Source organism: Hibiscus syriacus, unplaced genomic scaffold (genome assembly GCF_006381635.1).
Source record: "Hibiscus syriacus cultivar Baekdansim isolate YM2019G1 unplaced genomic scaffold, ASM638163v2 tig00002919_pilon, whole genome shotgun sequence".
NCBI lineage: Eukaryota > Viridiplantae > Streptophyta > Magnoliopsida > Malvales > Malvaceae > Hibiscus > Hibiscus syriacus.
In genome coordinates, this window is record NW_024061957.1 from 435326 (window position 1) to 453767 (window position 18442).

The 18442-nt window shown below is 36.2% G+C and overlaps 3 protein-coding genes and 2 pseudogenes across 4 annotated transcripts; 3 read left to right on the plus strand and 2 right to left on the minus strand.

The window, feature by feature from the left end:
- Nucleotides 1–1269: 1269 nt before the first annotated feature.
- LOC120164245 lies at nt 1270–3600 on the plus strand (annotated as a pseudogene).
- A 198-nt stretch (nt 3601–3798) lies between these two features.
- Nucleotides 3799–6373, minus strand: LOC120163329 (annotated as a pseudogene).
- Nucleotides 6374–6391: 18 nt separating this feature from the next.
- Nucleotides 6392–9421, plus strand: LOC120163338 (cytochrome b561 and DOMON domain-containing protein At5g47530-like). Its single transcript, XM_039173311.1, has 2 exons — nt 6392–6896; nt 9354–9421. Exons 1-2 carry the CDS (start codon nt 6392–6394, stop codon nt 9419–9421), a joined length of 573 nt encoding a protein of 190 aa, XP_039029242.1.
- Nucleotides 9422–10552: 1131 nt separating this feature from the next.
- Nucleotides 10553–11860, plus strand: LOC120164264 (cytochrome b561 and DOMON domain-containing protein At2g04850-like). Its single transcript, XM_039174024.1, has one exon. It carries the CDS (start codon nt 10567–10569, stop codon nt 11788–11790), a length of 1224 nt encoding a protein of 407 aa, XP_039029955.1. The 5' UTR covers nt 10553–10566; the 3' UTR covers nt 11791–11860.
- A 1041-nt stretch (nt 11861–12901) lies between these two features.
- On the minus strand, nt 12902–16472 carry LOC120164274 (heterogeneous nuclear ribonucleoprotein 1-like). Of its 2 annotated transcripts, XM_039174040.1 has the most exons (5): nt 16203–16472; nt 15934–16052; nt 15448–15672; nt 13914–15108; nt 12902–13467 (listed from the first exon to the last, which is right to left on the minus strand). In XM_039174040.1, the coding sequence occupies exons 3-5, from the start codon at nt 15664–15666 to the stop codon at nt 13454–13456; spliced, it is 1428 nt and encodes a 475-aa protein (XP_039029971.1). In that variant the 5' UTR covers nt 15667–15672; nt 15934–16052; nt 16203–16472; the 3' UTR covers nt 12902–13453. The 2 variants fall into 2 exon arrangements, with proteins under 2 accessions (XP_039029971.1, XP_039029964.1); XM_039174033.1 differs by lacking the exons at nt 15934–16052; nt 16203–16472 and having other exon boundaries at nt 15448–15678.
- Nucleotides 16473–18442: the final 1970 nt, after the last annotated feature.

The window sequence follows — 18442 nt, forward strand, 5'->3', positions numbered from 1 at the left end:
ATAAATTTAACCCTTCGCTTATGTGTTCTTAAAACCGTGATCTTCTCCATGGGTACAATATCATCCCCTCCAAAACAGTCACAGCCAAACGAGCGCCATGGTTTTAGAACGAATCCTAAATGAGAACGTAAGGTTTGCAACTACTTTTTATGTAATGAACCTTCAATGAGTTGTTGGTTGATTTATTATCATGAGAACGCTCCAATTGCCGTTTACCTTTGGATGCGTACATTTGTTTATGTTCAATCATTCTTAATTAAAGAATTTCAGTTTTGGTATCGCTTAAGTAAAATTTAGTTTAAGTCATTAAGTCTTTTTGTTTGTAAAAAATCTTTGTTAGGAGATCCATCCATCAAAACCAGATGTGCGATGTAGGTCGGTCCGAATTAGTCAAAGTGAAGCCTTGAAACCGGGAGGGCAACAAAAAAAAACTCCAGTTTGATGTATTGCTCAACGAAGTAACTTCAGGGGAACTTATTGCTTGGGTGTTAAGGAACTAAGCTGTACCTTTTTTCTTTTTGTAGTTTACCATGTAATCTAACATCCCAACACATCAATATGAATATCGTCCCTATACGTACATACAACGTATAAATGCATTTTTCATCGAAACAAGTTGTGTGGATCTCAAGTACATACAACGTATGAATGCAAATATGGTGCAAATTATGCCATTTCAAAGTAAACAAATAAAATAAAATAAGATATTGGAGATTGAGATGTGGCGGCAGAAAGCGAGCAAAAACGTATGAAATCACAATTCAAGGCACCTCATTTTCAGAAGCCGTGCCGTCTTAGTTGTTGACATACGCTATCAAAGCTCTCATAACTTCACCCGCACTTCATCTCCCTACTTTCCGATTTCATTTCATTTTTTAATCTCTTTTATTTACTTTCTTCTACATCGCTCATCCCAAGGTTAAATCTCACATGGTCACACAAATAAGAACAAGGGGGAGGCTTATATGACAAGGCAATGAACTAGAATAACTGCACCTTATTCTGTTGGCCAAGGTACAAGAATTCAACCTTCTCACCACACGAGGAACCTTTTTGATGCCTCAAATTTGGATTTTGAGAGCTGCACTCGTGTGCAGCATCTCCCTTTCACTGTTTTAAACCCCCACAAACTATTGTTTCATTAAAGAAAACAACTTGATAAAACCCACTTCACATACCTTCCATTTTCCAGCGTTTTTATGGATTCTAAAAGATGACCTTTTTACTTCGATTCTTGAGCCGGTTGAAGGAGATAAAATGGCAGTGCATGTTTGTTGTATTTGCAGTTGTATTTAACTCGGTTGGTTTTGCAAAGTTCTGATCTTGGTTTCTTCTTCTTCTTTTGTTCTTTATGAACAATTGATAATGGAAGTTTCAAGTTCGAAAGATAGTTCAGTAGCTTCAAGTCCTTTCTCTTCACCCAATGTCAGTGCCCTGCTGAAGATTAAGGTTATTTCGTGGTAAAAACATAAATAGCTTTTAATTTTATGTTGTTCATACCTTTACAGTCCAGTTCCTAAGATTTTGGTCATTTCAGGTGCCAAGAAACTGGACTTCCTGTTTCGATTCGTGTTCGAGTAGGCGAAAGAACCTTTGGCCTGCATAAGGTATGGAGGGAAAATGTAGATGCAATTAAATTCATTTAGTTTCTGTAAAACTTGCATTGATGTTGATTTTCATGTATTATGCCAGCATCCATTGTTTTCAAAGAGCGGATACTTTCAGAAGAGATTGACTGAATCGAATGAGCTCGAGTTGCCACAAGATTTCCCTGGGGGACCTGTAACATTCGAGATGATTACGTTGCTTATCTATGGTTCCACTACATTGGTTGATCCTTTCAATGTGGCCGCCCTTCGGTGTGCAGCTGAGTTTCTCGAGATGACGGAAGAGTACTGCACCGGCAACCTCTGCGAGCGGTTCGATCTCTATTTGAACCAAGTGGTGTTGCAGAGTTGGGATGACACGCTGATCGTTCTCCAGAAAAGCCAAGCGTTGCTCCCCTGGTCCGAGGAGCTGTTGATCGTGAGTCGGTGCATCGAATCCTTGGCCTTCATGTCCTGCATGGAGATTCTTGATCCAGAGAGGAGAAGGGACAAACCAGTTGTGACGTTGGAAGCATTGGCGGGTGAGGCTTGGAGCAGTGGAACAGTGAAAGCAATAGCAAGCAAGGACTTATGGATCAAGGATCTCATAGCTCTACCATATGGATTCTTCAAAAGGATAATTGGTTCCTTAAGAAGGCAAGGAATGAAAGAGAAATACGTGACACCCATCATCGTTTTATATGCAAATAAATGGCTTCTCTCCAAGAAAACACAACAGTTCTGGGAAAATTCATGTGAGGAAACCGACGACTGTGACTCAGACAACAAGGGTTCTGCCATTTTACAAGGGATTCTTGAATTACTCCCCATTGGTGAAAAAACCGGTAGGTCCATTCCTGTTGGGTTTTACTTTGCAATGCTTTCTAGATCTTTAGAATTTGGTTTAACAAGTGAGAGGCTAGTGAAATTGCAAGACCAGATTGCTAGTATGTTACACTTTGCCCAAGTGGAAGATTTTATCTTTCCACATGTTAGAACAGAGTCCATTTCATCAAGCAAGGAATTGGCCATTATGAAGAACATTTTCTCTACTTTTGCATCGTTTAACATGGAGACAAACCCTTCTCCTTCAGCAAGTAACTCCATCGTTGCAGAATTATGGGACACATACCTTTCCCAGATAGCTTCTGATCCACAAATGGGGCCTAAGAAGTTCATGGAACTCGTCGAGTTATTACCGATATCTTACCGTCAGACACATGATCAGCTTTATAGAGCAACGAATAGCTTCCTACAGGTAAATTTTCGATAAGTTATCGCCATCATCTAAACGTTTTTGTGTATTCATGTCTCAAGCTAAACTTGGGCCGCCTATTGGTTATCAGGCGCATAGGGGTATAACACAGGAGGAGAAAGGATCAGTCTGCAAATACCTCAACTGCGAGAAACTTTCACAAGAGGCCTGCATTGAAGCTGTTCAAAATGAGTTGATGCCACTGCGTTTGATTGTCCAAGCTCTTTTTTTCAACAACTAAACACCCACCAAGCGTTTAAAGAATGCTCGGACTCATTTAGGTTCACCGGTCAATTCTCCGGGAGCCTGTCAAGCTCGAGATGTCCGAACTCAAGAACCCTGAACCTTGAAGAAAGTCCATATAACGACGCGGTAGAGTCGACAAACAGCAAACCACTGAGCCTGTTCCTACAAGATGACCTTCCAACAATAGAGAGAAACTACGAATCAACGAGCTTTAGACTTCAGAACCTTGAACAAGAGCTCATGGCGTTGAAGAAAACCCTTGAATGGCATGAAATGTCAAAGAAAACGGATTTGAAACCGAACGAATCGCAATGTATGAAACCGTATGGTTTAGAAAGAAGGTCAGGAAGCAAGAGGAAGAACCCTTTGGGAGAAGTAACAGGTTGCATAGGTTCTGTAAATTTTGCTTCACAAAGAAAGTATGCTAGTAGGCTTATTAAGATCTTTCGTAGATTGTCATTGTTTGGGATGAGAAAACCAAAGAGAAAGACAGGAACTAGTAAGTCAATCTAGCAGATTAAATGTTATTTGAGCCACCATCTCTTTATGAAGTTAAGCTTTGGTCGCGAAACTCTGACATCATGTATATATACATTAGTATTCTACCATAGTATACGAAATTTAAATAAAAAATAGAGTGAATACATACAATATAAGAGTACATCATCTGTACATATAAAAAACTCCAGTTTATAACTAGGATATTATCAATAACCAAAAACAAACAAAAAAAGAGAGCAATAAGTTGTAATAACAAATGTGGGTCATCTGAAACATCCTAAGCACATGGTGTAATAGAATAAGATTGACCAAGAAAGAATTTTATTACACTCGCTGTCCCATGGCGGTGGCACCATATGCATGTCCATTGGCTCCATTCATGGTGTGAGCAGGGAGCTTATTCGTCTTCTTCCTCCTGATAACAACGTACCAAGTGAAAGCTTCCAACAATGGGGCCAACACTCCCAAGAATATGAGAATACCAATGTAATTCTCTCCCATTTGTCATCTGGATTAAGGATGTCGAAACCCTCGAAGATGTTGACGATGCTAAGGATGATGACACTATAGCCGATCAAGTGGTGGAAAATGTTCCAATACAATCTGTATTTGTAATCCTTGTTTGGCCTCAGAAGCAAAGCAAACACCTGCCAATAAGTATTACAATTAAGAGTCATTAATAATTTTGGGATTGGAGTAGTCTTGAAGAAAAAGTTTCTCATTTGGTATACGTAATCCTGATAGCAACTACTCAGAATAAGTGTTGGATACGAATATGTATACGAGGAGAAAAAAAAATTACCTGAAGAGTTCCGAAACAGAAGAGGATAATGCCAATGGTCCTATGGGGATCGTGAGTGATTCCAGGGGAGTCACTGCCAAGCTTAATACCGGTCGCCCACCCGTATACGCCGATGACATAGGCCGAAGATTGGCAAGCAACTTGGAGACATAACCATTCCGGGTCTGCAGATTTGAACAGCTTCATGTACCTAGCCGTTATGGCTCCCAACGGCATCAATATTCCCCAGCTGACAGTGTTGAGTACTCCATGAACCTGGAAAATTCATGCAACCCAAGTTTAGAAACCTGGAAATGGGAATGAATAATTTTTGTGTTCGAATAAACTTACGTTTCTTCTTCTTGTTCTGGAACCAGCTGATGAACCCCCTCCAGATTGTCCCGTAAAGAAATTGATACTTCCAGCGGATTGAACACTGGCTCCAGTAGTGGAATGAGGTTGTATTTGGCCATTACTCACTCGACCTTCCTGCCAAACCTGGCTGGTAGACAACAAGTTTTTGGAGATTCTCAAAACGGCAAATATCGTCATTTCGTTATTCTCGAAAGTCGCCGAAAGACTTGGGACCGGGAAGCTCAAATCCGTCTGTTGCATGGAAGGGCCCAAGCTATCGATCGAGGTTGTGAATGCCTGAGCCACGCCACTGGAGTTGACGAAGGCAATCAAAGCTTGCGTACCCACCATTCTTGGTCCACCGGGATTGATCCCCCGTCGACAGTGTGACGAGGTGGTGCCGGTGTGTCGGTAAGCAATCTCAACTGTCTCAGCCGATTCATCATATGTCCAGTGGAGGAAAATGTTCAAAGCTGGAAGATCGCTGCAGTTGGCGTATTGCCTGTTGTTGGGAAATGTTTGGGAAAGACAGGTTCCGGAAGAAGACGATGAAGCCAAGAAAAAAAAACAGCAGCCATGAAAACAGGACAAAGTTGCAGGCTTTGATCTGTATCTTGAAACAGAATTACCTTACCCCACCTTGGAGACAGAAACAAGTTTCCAGGACCGATTTCCGGGGGGGAAATTTCAGAAAAATTGTTTCTCAAGGCAGATTGTTGTGTTAAGTCCTCTGGGAACTCAATAACAAATATATATATGTATATATATATATATAATTCAACCTGTAATAAAGTAGAGATAAAAGGAGAGCAGATTGTTGTGTGAAAGAGCTTGTATTCTTTGACTAATTTAATTTATATTAGTGTGATCATAATATAATTAAACTTAGTCTTGATTTTCATTTATAAAATGTGTTTTCCTTTTGGTAGTTAAAACAAAACAAGGGTTTCTTGTTAGATATAATATGCATGAAGATGTCATTCTTTTAGCAATTCAATACCTTCTTGTTTTGTTCGACCAAAACAATGCAGATGCCGTCTCCTGTTAGGCCATTGCCTATGTGTCGTTTCCTTCACCAGCCGGAAGCGTTTCGGACACCACCAACTGTGCCGAAGGCCGCCTCGTTTTCTCCAACCGTAAAAACTGAAAAATAACGGCTCAAAATGGGATTGAACAATTTAATTATTTTATTTAAATAAATAAATATTTAAATGTCATATTAATAGATAAAAATCGTTATTACAAAACTTATTAAAACTCTTTTTACACATATTGCAGATACAATTATCTTAACTCATAAATTTTAGGAAGAACAACATTTTTTTAATCATCGAAACTTATTGTTTTCTTATTCTAAACTTAGATGTTTCCTTCATTAATTTTTAGATGATATAGTTTAAGCCGTTTCACCTATATTTCTTGTTGATTCATCCAAACAACACTGCTTCATAAGACCTTGACTAATATTTGACAAATTCGTGTCGTTATATCATACTTAAAGTATTTTATATTTATATAGATATTTTAAAACCCTATTATGTAGTATATAGTATAATCGTATTGCCAGATTTTACCGATTAGGTTGGAAATGAAAATGGTAAGACCTGGGAATATGTATATGAACCAACCGTTGGTCCCATTCACACCCATTAGCAAACCCTAATATTCATGGCTAAAACCTCAACTATAATCTTGCTGCTCTGCAGTTTAACATCTCTGGTTTCCATCTCCTCATCTGAAACTTGCTCAAACTACTCATTCCCAGGCAACCAAGTCTTCGCTTCCTGCATCGATCTCCCAGTTCTTCAAGCATCATTACACTGGAACTACAGCCAACTCACCACAAAGGTTCAGATTGCATACAGAGCCGTCCAGATTCCCAGGGGATGGATTGCATGGGCGCTTAACCCAATGGGAAGAGGCATGATCGGTTCTCAAGCCCTGCTCGCTTTCCGCCATAGTAATGGCAGCATGATCGCTTACTCTACTTCGATCGCAAGCTACAACCCTCCGATGCTACCCTCAGAGCTCGACATTCCGGTTACGGACATCTCGGCCGAATATGTCGACAAACAGATGATTGTATTTGGTGTGTTGGGGCCTTTGGGGGAATCAAACGAGTTTCAACCATGTATGGCAAGGTGGGAGTACGGTTTCGGACAACATTCCTCAGGTACATCCGTTGTCGGGTCAGAACGTTGAGTCACTCGGACTCATCAACTTCCTCTCATCTTAGGGACAAATCTGAAAGAAGCATATTTTGGTTATTGAAATTGAAAGTTTATGAAATTTTCAGACATCATTATCAGCATCAAAAAAACATTTTACCTGGTTGGTTCTTGGTGGAAGTTGATCGGCCTTCACTTTACTGTTCCTACTAATCTTTAGATTTTAAGTAAATTGTCCAGACGATTTTTCTTAAAAAAATTATTTTTAATTAAGTGTTTTAAAAAGTATCGTCTCGATTAATTTGGGTCTCCTTTTAAAAAATCAAAATAAAACATGGTTCGAGGGATCACCACCAATATTTGATTAAAATATGATTGGGCACCCAAAAACATATTTGTCATTTTAATAAAAATATTAATTTTAATTAAAACAACAATTTTACTGTCTATATTGCCAAAAATTTGAGTTCGGGAGTCGGTTACGCGTGGGGAATATTAACACTCCCACAGTGCACTAAATCGATACCTAGTCGATTAATTAGTTGTCTTTACAATGAAATTTACGAATTCGAGTTTAATTTAATTTAAGATCCTTGCCAATAATACTCTTTGACTTTTAGAACGAAACATAATAATATTTAATTATTTCCTATTGAGAGTAATCGACCTCTCATGCCTTAAAGCAGTCAATTCATACTCCAATTGAAATGAAAATATTATAATTTCATTCTAAAGTTCATTATTAATTCCAAATTCAAATACATAAATAAAAATAAATTAAATTAAAATAAAATAATTAATAAGTCCTCTTTTTAAACATACTCCTTGAATTTTAGTAAGGAAAACGATAATATTTAATTATTTCCTATCGAGAAGAAAAGATCTTTCATGCCTTAAAGTAATCATTTTTTACTTCAATCGAAATAAAAAAATATTACTATTTCCTTTTAAAATTAATTATTAATTCAAATGCATAAATGATGATAAAAATAAAATTTAATTAAATATGAATTACCAGTCCTTTTAGAAAGAAGAAGGATTTTTTATTATTTAAGGACATCGAGATCAAACCTTTTATAAGTTCTAACGACATTTTCTCGATATATTTAAATAGACGAATATTTCTTTTTCTTTTGTTCCCAAATTTTATGTGTAGTCAAATTTTAAGGTTTCACTTAATGGGTTACACTTTCATTTTAAAAATCATCGGAAGTAACATTCTTATACGTTAAGACAATCACTTCACAATAATCATAAAATGAAATGATATTACCCTTAATACAATTATTTGAATGAGTCGAGTGATGTTTATGAGGATACCACACAAATTAATTCAAATTAAATCCTAAACCTATATGCAACAAATTTCCCAAATATTTTTATTTAATGATACCAACATATATTTTATACATGGATAATATTCAAAACAAGTACTATTCGTATTATGCAAATATAGGGCTAAATAATAAAAACGAAAATGTTAGTGTCACAACAACAAGTCAACCAGACATAGAACATAAAGCACAAACATCATATATTACAGGCACCAAAATCACAATAAAACCATAAGCAAGCAGGGGACTAAAATAAATATATGCAAAATAAAATATTTGAAAGAAAAGATCAATAAAGTCTCAAACAATGGCTAACATATAAACATGGGAAAACTTGAACTCAAAACAGAGATAATTGTAACTTGCTTTTTACTGACTAAAATGGAAGTGTACAAGATACAGATGGTTGTGGAGAGGGTTTACCCAAGCTGCTAAAACGCGCAGCTCTCCCCCTTAAACGGCGTCGTTTGACATAGTGTATATAACCCTAAAACCAAGCAAAAAAATAGTCCCACCCTCATTTTTCACTTCTTCAGATTTGGTTAAAGAGATAAAAAAAAATTTCTCTCTACTTCCCTTGCCATCTTTCGGCCGTAGAGGTGGAGGACCAAACCTCTGGCCGTCACTTCCGACCACAGTCAACGGTGGCCGGAAAAATTTTAACATTCTCAAACATTCTTCTCCGTTAAACCAAAACTAAGACTCATCGACTCTCAAACCCCATCAAAACACCTAGATCTACAAATTTACCTTCGGTAACTTGGTCTCCGGCGATGGAAGCTTTCTGACGAACCACCGACGATGAGGCTACCAATAAAACTTAGGTGATTCCTTTTTCTCTCCTTTGCTTGTTTCTTTTTTTTAGTTTTTTTTCTGGATCTCTCTTTTTCTTTCTTTTTTTCTTGTTTTTCCCTTTCGAACCGCCCTCCCCTTTTTGACCTCTGATGTAGCCTCTTTATGCAACTCTTGAATCTGAAAAATTCGGTGAAATAGGAGGCGGGAAATGATTTCCCCTAAACTACATTAAAAACCATATTTTTTTCATGGATTTTATCCATTTTTTAATGTGTTTGTTAGGGATTCGGTTTATCACTATAGATGATATTTTTCTTATTTGTTTTGCTGTAGATGACGATAGTGGAGCTGTTGGGGACGACCTCAGCAACAGTGGCCGACAGTGGAAGTTCTGGCAGTGACGCAGCGTCGGTGGAACCCTTGCTGGCGGCGACGGCTGGAAACCCTAGGGTTTCAAACTCTAGTGGTTTTGGGTTTTGTTGGGCTTGGGTTTGGACCAGTTGGCCTCTTGTTATTGGGCTCAACTTGGGCTTGTTGTAATGGCCTACAAAAATAAGAAAATAAAAATAATATAGTTAAATAATATTAATAATAGTAATAATAATTAATATTAAAAATATCCGGACAAAAACGAGTATCAACACAAATGTTATAAGATGTAATTCTAGTTTCCTTCATTAATCAAGACTTTGGAGAAACAATAGAGAAATTTAAACAAGCAATATATGATTAAATAAATTTGTATTCAACGGTTTCGATCCAATCTGATTTAATGAAATTGATTTTTTGTATATAGAATTCAGATTTTAGATAGGTTGAATTTTTTTATTAAGCTTGATTGGATCTGGTTGAGATTATAGAGAACTCATTCAGCTCGATCCAATATAATTACAAAGAATATTTTTTTATGTATTTATATATTATTAGTTAGATTTTAATAATATATAAAACATTAAAACTATGATATTAATTTGTCCATAAATTTTCTATAAAAGTTCCATATGGTTATAAAAGATATTTTTGCCGTTAAAATATCCATAAAGATATTAGAATGGAAGACGTATCTGTCATACACGTCTCTATTGAATACGATTATTTGGTTGCTTTTGGCATAAAATAGAGATAAACAACAAATGGACCAAAGTGAGGGGTCAGTGGGTTAAAGAGGCAGATGGGGCAAATGGAATGTTGGAAAAGGAACAATAATTTACTTGGGAGTAATAATTAATCCACAATCATGAAAGAGATGCTTCTAACATTTTATAAAGTGGAGAGGGTGCTCATATCATTCACATTCTAATCTCTATAGCTTAGCTTCAAAGCCAAGAAGAAACGATTTTCAACCAAATATCTTGATTAATTAAGGTAATTGTTTTAATTAATTCAGTTATAAATTATAAGAACCAATTTTGATGGAGTCTTTACTTCAAAGCTAAGCAGTTCCACAATCATTACAGGAGCACTGCCAGTGCTCCAACCAGTCTGATAAATGGTAAAATCAAAGCTTCCTTCCAATACTCAACAACCCTCGTCCAATTCCATAACCATGATCATTCTCTTCTTTCTTTTCCTTTTCATTTCCCATCTAAGCACTGCATTCTCAGCCCATTGCAGCACCGTCACCGCCACCAAAACTTTCCAAAAATGCATCACACTCCCCACACAACAAGCTTCCATTGCTTGGACATTCCATCCCCACAATGCTACATTAGACCTTTGTTTCTTCGGTACTTTCATTTCTCCTTCCGGTTGGGTCGGGTGGGGAATCAATCCCACGTCCCCGGAGATGACCGGTACGCGTGCTCTCGTTGCGTTTCCTGATCCTAATTCCGGGCAGTTAGTACTACTGCCTTACATTCTAGACCCGTCTGTCAAGCTCCAAAAAACTCCGCTCCTCTCTCGACCGCTCGACATCCACTTGATTTCCTCGTCGGCTACGTTGTACGGTGGCAAGATGGCTACTATACACAATGGTGCCACTGTTCAAATTTATGCCACGGTGAAACTCGTACCGAACAAGACCAAAATTCACCATGTTTGGAACAGAGGATTGTATGTCCAAGGCTACTCCCCAACCATCCATCCCACGACATCGAACGACCTTTCCTCAATAACTACGTTCGATGTCTTGTCTGGCTCAGCCGCTACACAGCACAACAACATGGATATGCTGAAACTCGTTCACGGAATCCTCAACGCCATCTCCTGGGGCATATTACTCCCGACAGGAGCCGTCACGGCACGATACTTACGCCACATACAAGCACTAGGACCTACATGGTTTTACGTCCATTCGGGGATCCAGTTGTCGGCATTTTTCTTCGGAACTGTGGGGTTCGCTATCGGGATCAGGTTGGGTGAAATGTCACCAGGAGTGACTTACGGACTCCATAGGAAGCTTGGATTCGCAGCATTTAGCTTGGGGGCCCTTCAAACACTAGCTCTGCTGTTCAGGCCTAAGACGACACATAAATTCAGGAAGTACTGGAAATCTTACCACCATTTTGTAGGGTATTCATGTGTGGTTCTTGGGGTTGTGAATGTCTTCCAAGGCTTCGAAGTAATTGGGGAAGGCAGGTCCTATGCGAAGCTGGGTTATTGTTTGTGCTTGTCGACATTAGTAGGTGTTTGTATAGCTCTGGAAGTGAATTCTTGGGTGATATTTTGTAGGAAATCTAAAGAAGAAAAGATGAGGAGAGAAGGACTGATTTCAGGGTCGGATAAAGGTAGTGGAATTCACAGTGGAACCCATAGTGGAGTCCTTGGCTAAATAAACAAAACACAAGAAAGAAGATTCAACACCAGAGACTAAGCATCATCTTTGGGGTTTAATCTTTTTATGACATCAAAGGTTTAAGGAGTTTCCGAGGCTGCTTTGAACAACAGGTTTCTACTTGTTGTATTTATGGCCCAATATACATATGCTTTTATGTAAAGTTGAAGCAAATTTTGCTTTTCGACGAGATTTTTGTTTTTGGTTCGTACTTTCAATGAGAAGTTTCAAGTATGTTGTTGGAACAGATCATATTTCTTCTGCAACCTGTTGTACTCGTTTTGTTTTGATGGAAAATTTTGAGACCGGGAAGAACATTGTAGTCGTGAATTCGATCAATTCATTAAGATTACCGGCAATACCTCCGGCACATCAACGACATGAAAGATGAAGCATCAACGGTGGATGCTAGTAGCCAGAACAGTCACATAATCATTTAAATAATTGGCTCGTGCATTTTCTTTTCAAAGTCAATGGGCTAAGTTCTTACAAAGGGATATATTGTCCCCATTAGTTTCCTTTTCCCCCTGGGTAATAATTATGTCACCCTCGTGTTGCTTTGTAGGGTTGGGATTTTTTTTAACAATTTACAGGTTGCAAAAGAATTCAAATTAATTAACTAAAAACACATTTTAGAAAGGGTTCATCCCCTTTTGGGTTATTAGATAATGTAGAGAACTACTTGAGGAAATGGCAGCTTGAGAATGAATAAAAGATTATTTTAAATAAAGCTGCAAGCCAAATGGTGTCCCTAATATTATTATAAGCTAAAAGCATTATTCATAGTTGAATGCAGCGGGGGAACAACTTGGATCATGCTACATATCTCCCAAGCCATGCATTTTGCATTTTGCATTTTGCATTTTGCAGATATTTAAACCTTATTCTTTGCCAAATTGACACCAAAAACAAGGACTGAAAGCCTGATTCGAACCTGATTTTAATTAATGGCTATTGCGCATGAAAGAGTAAGCAACTTGACATTGTAGATTGAATATAACAAACAACAGCAGCATATGCATAACTAATTATGAACAAGGTTTCCGTATTCAGTGTCAAAATCAATTAAAAACATTCATTTCAGTATTTCAAAAGAAAGTTTCAACCCTGTTAGAACAAAAGTTTCAACAGTCTTATTCGGAGGAACCCTAGATGGGTATCCCTTTCAATGTTTCACACTGATAAATGAACAAGAATCTCTCAGGTACATTCTGGCTGAAAGACAAGCCCAAATAATGGAAGAAAAAGGGAAAACAAAGCATAGCTGACAAGAACCCACAGCTTTACCAGAACCATTACAGAACATAAAATCTAATGGGAAAAAATAGTTTATAATCTATATCGTTATGCATCACCTGCCTTACATGACATGCATGGTATGTCTTCTGACTATATCCCGGAATCTGATTTTACATCTCACTCGAATACCAAAAAATGAACCCTAAAATAATAACTCAAGCCTCAAGCCTCAACACAATCCCTTATGATCCCTAACTCTAAGAATGTATTGCTCCAAAAACAGGCACTTCATTTAGCTATAGATAACCGACTTTCTTAAAACTTAAACATTTTGATTAAGGTGGGAAATGAGCAGAACTCACATATTGCTTGCGTCACAAGTTATCTCCACCTACAGTATAGTGCTAACCGAATTAATCTTCTAGGTAACAATTCCTGAACCAAGAGAAAACCAAAATCAGCCGGTGTAAAGAAACCAATTATTTATAACAATGTTTTTGGGAGTACACTACAAAGCATGTTTTCTAGGATAAATTAAAGGAGTGCTTGTATTCTTCAGAGGAATAAGATAGTAGTAGATCAATCACAAGAGGCACGAGAGATCTCATAATTAAATTAATGATTAAAATAACAACAATTACCAGTTGCAGAAAACGAAGTTTAAAATTGCCGACCAGGACAAGTTCAAATAATGAATCTATCAATAAGTAAAATTTAAGATAAATTGCCAAGCATTAACAAAAGAATGATAAAAAAACTTTAGTGTCATATGAAAGGTTTTAAGGTTCTTTTATTAATGCTTGTATAACATTTAAACAAAATTATGCTACTATCTACCATGAATACAAATAACACTGACGATACCAAACACGAAGTCTTACCTCTAGTTGATTGTCCCTTATTAACACTATAACCACCAACATAACCAGGAGAACTTTTACCCGGAACATCAGAAGTGGTACTACCAAGTCCATAACCCAAGGAACCAGAACCATCTAGCTCAGATGTTGATGATGGCCAATTGGTATCCCCATAAAATGAAGCACCACCATAAACATCTGCAAAGGCTCCATCATAGCCACCATTTGATGCTGCATATGATGATGCTGGCACCATATTAGTCCCAGTGTTTCTCTCATACCCTGCAGCCCCCAACCTGAAGCTGTTATCACCACTTCCATAACCGAAATTCACGCTATTGCTAGTAACATTATTCCTTCCATCTTGACTGGAAATTGGAGAACTCCAATTAATTCCACTATTTCCAAAGGTACTTGCTGCCATATTCCCACTTCCAGATCCTGCATAGGCACTGGAACTAGCAGCATTTGCATTATAATTGAACCCTCCATTTCCCCAAAGATTCCGGGTCACCGAGCTGAAAAAGGAAGTATTACCTCCTCCTCCATTACTTCCATCATACCCTACAGGACTACCAAACCTATTTGTATTACCAATATAATAAGGTCTCATTCCTCGTCCATAGTTACTAAAATGTGTACTGTTTCCAAAACTTGGATTCAACCCTGGCTCAAAGTTCATGTCCATTCCAAAATCAGAACCAAAAGGAGGAAACCCACTTCGACCACCAGCAACTGGACTGAATCTACCATCCATCCTAAGTCCATAGGTTCCAAGGCTATTAGGATTATATCCCTGAGTGTAGCCATTGAGAAAGTTGTTGGCCCTATTCAAACCATAGTTATATACACCAAGGGGGCTACGTGTAGGGCCAGGTGATAACTCTTTGGGAACCGCTCGTTTAACCTCGACCATTTTACCATTCAGTTCATGGAAATCTTTTAGCAACACTTTATCCACTGCCTCTTCTGAATCATAAGTGATGAATCCGAAACCCCTAGACCTTTGAGTGTTGTGATCATACATCACTACAACGTCTGTAACATTCCCAAACTGATCAAAATACTTCTTGAAGTCACTCTCTGTGACTGTAGATGCTAAACCTCCTACAAAAATCTTTCTTGTGCGCCCTGGACCAGGTGAACCCTGGATGCTACTAGTACTTCTACTCATAATGTTCTGGTCATCCCTAGGAACTGCCTTTTTTGCCTCAACCTGTGAACGGGTAACTCAATGATGAAAATTAATCCTTTAGAGCAGAAACTATTTCATCTCAATATAAGTAATTATACTAAATTACAAGAATTACAAACATAACCACTATCTTTGCAAAGAAAAAGATAAATAAGACGAAGCATGAAACCGTTACACAGCTTAATTTTGAAATTTAGTAGGACTCGGAATCAGAACTATATGAATTCCAGCAACTACAATACCAGGTTCATAAACTCGATAAGGAACTCATTACTTAAGAAAGGTAATAAACCAACGAAAAGTACATTGGGCAACATTAATATAAAGAGGTTTGCTTAAAATTAAAGATCAACAACTTACCATCCTGCCATCAATATTGTGTTTCTCCTTGATGACTTTCTCAGCAATGGCTGGGTCGGTAAACACTATGAAACCAAAACCTCGAGCACGCCCTGTGGTCCGATCCTTCATGATCACTGCCTCTACCACTTCACCAAAACCGCTGAAATACTCCTTGAGGCGCTCTTCATTGGTGTCCCAAGATATTCCACCAATAAATAGCTTACCATTCTCAGACATCTTTCCCTGCATTACACAAAAACTAGTTTGATCAACACAAAGTCCAAACCAATCACAAATCTAAACCAAATACAAACTTTCACAGTCAAATTCATTATTGGATCGAATGCAATATATAAAAATATCATTGCTACAAAAACAATAAACCAATCAAAAACCAATACCATATGTTCCTTCTTCATGAATCAAGTTAACACATCAAATCAAAATCATGTCTTTTATTGACTATAGCAATATAATTACAATAATGCAGATAGCATTCAATACCTTTTATTTAACAAAAAGTGTAATCCGATACAAGATGAAAAATTCTCTCCGATTCAAAGCTTAAAACAAACAGATCCTTCGAAGGTCAATAAACCGAACAACCCAGAATTTAGCTTCACCTGGAATTCAGAAATGAAGGAGGCAAAAACCAAAAACCCAGATTGATGATCAATCAGAAACCTGATATTAGCTGTAAAAGTTTATTGGAAATTTAAGCAAAAGATTTAGAACACAAATTCAGATTCATCAAAACAAAGAAAGAAACCCACCAATCAAAGTAAACCCAACTGTCAGGTCTTGCAACAACAACAAAAAAACCAAGATCTGAAAGGAGGCACAATAAGAATAAGAATAAGAATAGAGGAGGTTAGTTTCATCCTCTTTGTTCTCTTCTATTTGCCTTCCCCCTCCAAATAATAATTCCTTCTTCCAATTTTATTCTGTTCTTTCTTGTAGTAAAAATCTCGATTTTTTTAACACCCAAAATGCAAATTCAATTAAAACAAATGTCCATATAAATAATAAATTTGTAATACATAAATGCAACAAGTAAAATATAAGAAAACACCTTGTTTGGAAAGAGAGATTTTTTTTTCTTTTTTTGAGATTTTAGAGACTATAGTCTATATATTATGTAGCCATATGTAGAAAGCCTCTTATAAAGAGAATGGAAGACATACCTTTATTCTTTTTCTTCCTTAATTATTTTTATATATAGAAAATTTGATTTGAAAATATATTTAGGGTAAACTACTGAAATGATCACTTTTGTTTACTTTTGGTCAACAATTTTAAAAACATTGCATTTTGATCACTTGTATTATTGATTTATTAAATTTTGATCACTTGTATTATTGATTTATTAAATTTTGATCACTTACATTATCAATTATTATATTTTGATCAGTGAGTCGTTAATTTGATTAGTTCGATTATGTGACATATTAATAAAAGGGGTTAATTTTTAATTTTACCTCTAAATTTTAGATAAAATATCATTTTGACCTCTAAACTTTAAACAAAATATCATTTTAGGTTTGTTTTCCCGCATTATTTTCTTAATTTCATTTGACTAAAAAGATGGTAACATGTGTCATCATCTTATTGGTGAGCACTAATTCATAAAAAAAGACATATAAGTTATTGATGTAGAGAGAACAAAATACGTAAAAAATAAAAAAAATAAAAAATACATATGCGTCATTGTTATTTTTTAATAATTGATGATCAAAATAGAAAAATATAAATGACAATTTTATTAAAAATAATAATTTGGTAATCAAAGTAAAATGATAATTTTGGTGATTGATGATATAATTTACCCTTTATCTTAGACTAAGATAAAATTTTAATTATTTTAACTAGTCAAGAAGTTTATATTTTTCTGTCCGAAAAAAATAACTTAAAACCGCAGATTTAATGGTTTTTTAATAAATAAAAAATCGTGGTCTGTTATATAAAATTTAAGGTAGGTTTTTTTTTTCTCCTAATAATTAGATTATGTATGGTTGAGTATATTTTTATACAATATATATTTCTTTTCCTCTTTGAATTAAAAAAATATTACATTTCTTATGTGTCACATTAACAATAATATCAACCCAATTAAACTCGTTCAACTATATAAATAAATGTTTTAAATATATTTATGAAGGTTACTGTTATAATAATATGTTTATCAAACATATTAAAGTAATAAATAAAATTATCAATTATCATATTCATATATATTGAATTAATTCACAATAGTACGAGTATACTTTGTGTGGCTTTTATTCTAACCATAGTCTTTACTTGTATTTTACTTTTTAATTTTAATATGTTTCAATGGCATAATAGTATTTCATGAAGCTGTCTTGGAACCTACTTCTTTCAAATATTTTTATCATTTACTATCAAATTATAAAGATGAACTCTATTTTTTAAATTAATTTTTTTTTGTATCCCAAAGTGTCCTCAGGCTTTGCCTGCCGAGGTACTGTCGGGCATGAAAGGTAGGGACCTCTCCCAAGAAGGCTTTTTGCATCCACAAGGGTTCGAACTTGAGACCACTTGATTAAGCGACCAGATCCCCTTCTACTTAGGCCAACCTTCGTTGGTATTAAATTAAATTAATTATAAATTAATGAAAGAATTAATTCATTGCCTGTGGGTTACAATTATATTTTGGCTTTTTGACATTTTTCAAACCTACTTTTGTACGTGAAGAGCTTGGTCAAACAATTATGGAGGTCCATTATATATTTATATACCAAAGTCTGAAAAACTTTATAGCAAAAGGGGAAAATGATCAAATTCTAATATGAACACGTGTGAGCAAGGTTCCCAATCTACAAAGTAGTTTGTATGCATGAGCCGAACAAAATCTGAATTTAGTTCAGCTAATGCATGAGCCGAACAAATTCTAATATGAACGCACCGACAAGAATTGCGTAAATATAAGTAGTAAATTTATTTATTTAAGTTTTTTATATTTAATTGTATAAAAAATCATTGATAAGTAATAAGT